The sequence below is a fragment of the Macrotis lagotis genome, chromosome 1 (genome assembly GCF_037893015.1).
Source record: "Macrotis lagotis isolate mMagLag1 chromosome 1, bilby.v1.9.chrom.fasta, whole genome shotgun sequence".
Taxonomy (NCBI): Eukaryota; Metazoa; Chordata; class Mammalia; order Peramelemorphia; family Peramelidae; genus Macrotis; species Macrotis lagotis.
This window is the reverse complement of record NC_133658.1, coordinates 916,280,829-916,286,828: the sequence shown is the minus strand read 5'-3', so window position 1 is coordinate 916,286,828 and position 6,000 is coordinate 916,280,829. Positions and strand designations below refer to the sequence as shown.

Sequence of the window (6,000 nt, the reverse complement as noted above, 5' to 3'; positions counted from 1 at the left end):
GGTTTTCTTGACAAAGATCCTGGAGGCGAGTTGCCATTTCCTTCTCCAGTTCATTTTATAGATGAGGAAACTGAGGCAGAGTTAAGTGACTTGTCCAGGGTCACCCAGCTGGTGTCTGATGTCAGTTTTAATTACTTCACCAACTAGCTGCCTTGTCTAAAATTATCTTTTTATTCTGTAAAAGCTTACTGTATTTAGATCATTCTAGGAAGGTTTATTCTGCCTTCGGCATGACAAAAGTAAAACAGTCCCCCTCACCAAGGAGCTTACATTCTAGATCCGAGAAAACAAATACACATAAAGGTGATGGGAGAGAAGTAGTAGAAACCAGAGAGAGGAAGAAATGCCTTAAGGGAGAAGGTGGTTCTGAAGGTTAACCTTGAAAGAAGTTTAGGGACTCTTCTTTGAGGAGAGAGATGAATCTAGGCATGGGAAATGGGCCACGGAAGAGGGAGATCAGGTGTGTGTGTTGGGGGAGTGAGTCCAGGAGTCCATAATTCTAAGCCTGCATGTCCTCCTCCCCTATAGAAGGCGATTTCCCTGAGATCAGGATCTGTTCTTCGAATCCCCAGCTTCCAGAAGGATGTCTGGGACTCATCAAGCTCTTAATACATATTTGGTGTTGGATATATTCAGATCTGAACCTCAGACGGGAAGAGTGCAACTATAGATGGGGAAACTGAGGTTGAGAGGGGGCAGCATCGATCATTGCAGATCATCAAGTGGTCACACACTTGAACTGAAGCCCAGTGCAGGCCCCTGGCTCAACTATTCCTCTGACACCCCACTCCCCTTCAGGCGGCCCCCACTGCCCTGCCCTCCTCCGGAGGATCTCTCTGCTTTCTCCCAGGAGTAGAAGACTCACAACACGAAGGTCTCGTCCCACACCGGGTTTAGCGTGGCCTTCACAGTCCGGGTCTTCTGCTTGCTCACATTCTTTGGGTCCGGAATCAGCTTTAGTTTCACGTAGGGATCGGACAGGCCATTGGGGTCCATGGGGATGAGGTTACGGGCCTCGCCCACTGAGGACGGAAAGTTCCGGGAGGTCGAGTCACGCAAGCCCCAGACCCGGCTCCCATCAGAGGCCCACCAATCTCTGCCCCCATAATATCTAGAGGCTGGCACATAGCCTTCAGGTGGCCACGAGCCCACGGGTCAGGGAGCCTCACCTGTGACGTGGATCTCATCCCCAGTGGGGGCCCGAATGCGCAACTGCAGGCGCCCTCGCCGCTCTGTGTGGTCCACACCGCACAGAGAGGGTACACTTCGCACACAGCGCCGGTGCACGTTCATCTCGCAGCCTGCAGGGGGCGACAGGGAGCTCAGCAAAAACTACGACTCCCAGCATCGCTCGAAGAAGGCTGATCGAGGCCGCCAGGCATCTTGGGAGATGTAGTCCCCTGGGGGGGTGCCCAAGTCCACCACCAAACCCCTTCACCCCTTCGGTTCGCTCTCCCTTCCCAGAGGCTCTGTCCCTCCAGCAGCCTCTCATTAGAGGGGTTGACCACCCCCTCCTCACGCCCACCTCCCCCAGGGTATCTGGGAGTGGTGGTCCCTGGGGATCTGCATGCTCCTGGAGGTACCCTGCCCCTGGACAGCGCCCAGCCTAGAGGACTCCACCTCGCAGCCACCCAGCCCTCGCCCCCCACCCCCCACCGGACCACCTGGTCTCCTGCACTCACAGGCACATTTCATCCCCTGATGGACCAGCCCATACAGCAGGGAGCCACAGTGGTCGCAGAAGGTCGGGCTGCTGTAGCTGTGCAAACGAAACTTGTGCTTGTTGCGGGGGTCCTAGGGGGCAGCAAGAGGATCATGAGGGGTGCAAATACAGGCCTCGAATTCCTCACCTCTCCACCTGCCTTAGTTTCCCCAGCTGTCCCTCTTTCTTGGACTGGCCATCTCGGCATCTCTGTGAGTCTTGGTTTCCCTATCTCTGTGATTCTGTCTCCCCATATTGCCGCCTCTGGTCTCAGGTTTTCTTTGTTTATCACAAGAGGATCTGGTCTTGTGAGGAGAAGAAGTGAAGTAGATTCACCTCTCTGGAGCCAGAAAGAAGCTTCTTAGAGGTCATTGGGCTGCTAGATGATGTGGGGTTTGGAACGAGGCAGATCTGAGTTCAAATCTCACCTCAGACATGTACTATGTGTAGTGGCCCTAGGCAAGTCACTCAACCTGTCTGCCTCAGTTTCCTCAACTGCAAAATAAGCATAACCTCCCACACGTGAGATAAGATATAAAAAGTGCTCTAAAAATGCTAGCTAATTACTTTTACCAGATTTTATGGAGGAGATATTGAGGCCCAGAATCCTGGCTAAAGTCACATCTAGCAACCCAACCTCCTCCCTTTTAGGGGAGGCGGGGGTCTTCCCATATCATCCTGCTGCCTCCCTTGTCTCTCTCCGTGTATCTGTCTCCCCATCTTTCTACCTCTTCCTTTACCTGCCATCTGCCTGACTATTGTGCCTTTCATCCTAAAAATAACCATTCTCATTAAAGATTTGCAAAGCCCTATGAAGGAGGTAACCCCAGGATTTACAAAGAGGAGAACCAGGGCTCAGAGGGGCTGATTGGCATAGTCCCATATCCAAGAAGGGACAGAACCAGCACCGGAAATCAAGTATCTCCTGACTATAGTTCTATCAACAACTCTTTACATCCCATCACTTCATCTCCATGTCTTCTAGGTCTTGAGATGTGACATCTGAGATCCAAGACCAAAGATGTACCTACAGGTAGGGGAGTCGGTGACTTGAGTTGGAATCTGAGTTCAGCTCCTCACTCTGTGTCATCTTGGGTAAGTCTCTTTCCTTCTCACTTTCCATTTTATAAAATGAGGAAGTTTAACTCCATGATCCCCAAGGACCTTCCCATTTAGTTCCTACATCCTGTGATCAATCTCTGCCCACCTTGATGTCTCTCCCAATCTCTTTCTCATGGGTCATTCACCTACTCTTGACTTGTCTTGGTCTCAATAACTTTTCCAAACAAGGAAGGGAATATTCCATTGAATTCAGAATTGGGTTCAAGTCTTACTCTCCTTGGCTCAAGGTGTGATCTTGGATAGTCCCTTCCCCTCTAAAAAGCCTCAGCTTCCCAATTATCTTTGAACTCCAGTTTCATAGGAAGTGATTCCACCTTTTGAAAATTGTAAAAACTAGTGATGGGATCTCCCCTTTTCTCTGTTTTTCTTGAGTCTCTCATGGATTTCTTATCTCCTCTGTCTCCACCTCTTCCCTTCTTTTGGACTACCCGTGTCTTCCAGGATCTCTCTGGGTCTCTTCTCCACTATCGCTCACACCTATGTCTGTCTCCCTCTCTATCTCCACTTCTAATGTCCATTTCACTGCCTCTGTCTCTTTATCTTCATTTCTGTTTCTCTCCTGTCCTCCTGGAACTCCCCTGGCCCCACCTCTGCCTCCATCTCCCCTCCTCCCACTCCTCCTCCCTTCCTCCTCCATTCCCATGTATCACCACCCCCTCCCTAGATTTCCAGGCCAAGGGCAGAGAATGTGGGGCAGGAGCCACTGCTTCCAGCCCCCCTTTCCTCTCCCCTCCCGTAAAAATAGCTGGAGAAACTGGGCCAAGCACCCAGGGGGAGCTGGGGAAGGGGGGAGCAAGCCATGCCTCTGCAGAGACCCAGGCATAGGGGGCACTCACGTCTGTCTGGGGCCCCTTCCCCGCACCCGGACACTCGAAGGTCACGAATTCGTGGCATCGTCGGTGAACCACGAAGCTGCAGACTGGAAAATAAAATGATGGATAGACAGAGACCAGAGAGACAGAATGAGGAAGGCAGTCACAGAAAAGAGTAGAGCCCAAGAGAGATAAAAAGAGAGAGATCAAAATGTGGAGACAGGCTCAGGTAAAGAGACAGACAAACACAGAGATAACCAAGAATGGTCAAGACATGGAGAGGAACAGAAATGGGTGATGAGGGATAGAGAAAGACTCAGAGAATGAGAGAGAGATACAGAGAAGAGAAGATGCAGAGTAAGGAAGAAAGAAAGAAGACAAAGAGAGAACCAGAGATTGCAGAGGGATAGAGACACAGAAGACAGAGACAGAAAGAGACAGAGACATCCATTAAGACAGAGACATCCAGAGGAGGATCAAAACCAAGAGAGCCATAGATCCCCAAGAGGAGTAGATGTATCAAGAAAGGGGGGGGGGGTGCAGAAGGTAGATAAAAACACAGAAGTTGATTGGGGGGATCTTACTGCCATTTCCCACCCCCTCTCTGACTCACTGTGTTCCTAGAACAGCTGTAGTCCACTTGGGCAACCGCCCCTTTCCCTTCCCAAGCCCCACCCTAAGTAAACCCTAATGAAGAGATGAGGTTTCTATGGAAACAGCAGAAGGACCAGGGGGAGCCTGTATGACCCTCTCTCCTGTTTCTGGTTCTCCCTGCCTCAGCACCTTCCTATCTTTCTGTCTCTTGTCTCTCTCTCTCTCTCTCTCTCTCTCTTTCTCTTTCTCTCCCCCCACCCCAGTCTTGGTGTCTCTGCCCATCTTCGTCTCTTTCTGTCGATCTCTTGGTGATTCCCTGGGTGTCTCTGTCTCTGACTCTCCCTCTCTCCCCCCACTGGCTGTTCCCATGGTAACAGATTCCCCATAGATCCTTCCCCACCTGGAGCTGCGGGGGCCCCCACACTCCTCCTTCCTCCTCCCAGGCCTGGCCCCATGCTAGTCCCCACCAGCTCAGACTTCTGCTCCGCACGAACACGTGGGCCCCTCCCCCGAGACACGCGAAACCCTCTGCTCTCCAGAGACCCCGGCCTCCGCAGCCCCAAGTCTTACCTTGACACTGAAGGCCCTGTTTGCCGATCCCCCTGAAATGAGCCAGACCCTCAGGTCAGTGGGCTACAGGGGAGGGGAACAGAGGGAGGGAAGGGACATAGGAGCCCCCGCCTCCAGTATTCCCCCTGGCACCCCCCCGCACCGCTTCTTCCCCTCAGCTGCAGTCCCTCCAGGACCCCCCGGCAGCCTCCTCCCCCTGGGGTCCCGGAGCCCCCTCCCCCAGCCCCGCCCCCTAGGGCCCGGCGCTCTGCCTCCCTCACCAGATGAAGTCGGTGCAGTGGCTACAGAAGGTAGGCTGCTTGAAAAACCGGGCGGTGAACTTGTGGCTCTTCACCTCATGTACCACCTTCTGGCGCAGTGCCCCCTTCCTGCAAAACAGGGGCCGGGGGCCGCCCTCCGCCTCCCCACCTCCCGGGCCCAACCCGGCCATGGTCCCACGCTTTCCCTCCCAGGGAAACTGGGGAAGAGACTCAGGCCTGGGAGAGGTGGGGAGGGTGGGGAAGGCAGGAACAGGCAAGGGCGGGGAAGGGAGGGGGAGAGATGGGGTGGGGGAGAAAAAATCTAGGAGAGATCAGAAGAGATGAAAAGATCCCAAGGGAGAGGCCGAGGAGGCAGGGGAGGGATGAGGATGGCAAGAGATGGAGGCGATGGGAAAATGAGCAGAGATGTGGGAGACAGAAGGGGAGACAGAGACGTGAGATGGAAAAGATGAGAGAAAGAGATGGGAATAGGAAGAGTAGAGACACAGGAGAAGAAAAAAAGAGGAGAGGAGGGATAGAGAGAAGAGACTGGAGGGAGAGAGATGAGAGAGAAAAGGGGAAAGAGATGAGAGAGAAAGAAGGGAAAGAGAGCTAGGGAGGGAAAGGTAGAGATGGTCAGAGACCTGGGGAGAAGTGAAGGGACAGGCACAGAGATAGGGAGGGGCAGAGGCAGAAATGGGCAGAGGCAGAGCTGGGGAGAGAGAAATGGGCAAGAGGGAGAGGCGAAAAGAGGGGGGAGGAGGAGGAGGAGACAAGAGGGGAGGAGAAGGAGTCCGCAGTCCTGGGGCCAGGGAGGGGGCAGGATGGGGGGGCAGGAGGGCCCAGCGAACCGGGACCCCGTTGCTTTGGCTGAGCTGCGCTGTGAGGAGGCTTTGGGCACCTGCTGAAAAGTGGGGGCCCTGGAAAGGGGTGTTACCGTGACGACCAAGAGGGCGGGACT

At 53.6% G+C, this 6,000-nt stretch overlaps 1 protein-coding gene across 1 annotated transcript; it reads right to left on the bottom strand.

Moving 5' to 3' along the window:
* Positions 1 to 861: 861 nt before the first annotated feature.
* On the bottom strand, positions 862 to 4,087 carry LOC141509092 (protein kinase C gamma type-like). The gene is made up of 5 exons (XM_074218345.1): positions 4,066 to 4,087; positions 3,661 to 3,860; positions 1,683 to 1,794; positions 1,170 to 1,301; positions 862 to 1,022 (listed from the first exon to the last, which is right to left on the bottom strand). Exons 1-5 carry the CDS (start codon positions 4,085 to 4,087, stop codon positions 862 to 864), a joined length of 627 nt encoding a protein of 208 aa, XP_074074446.1.
* Between the last annotated feature and the right edge of the window lie 1,913 nt (positions 4,088 to 6,000).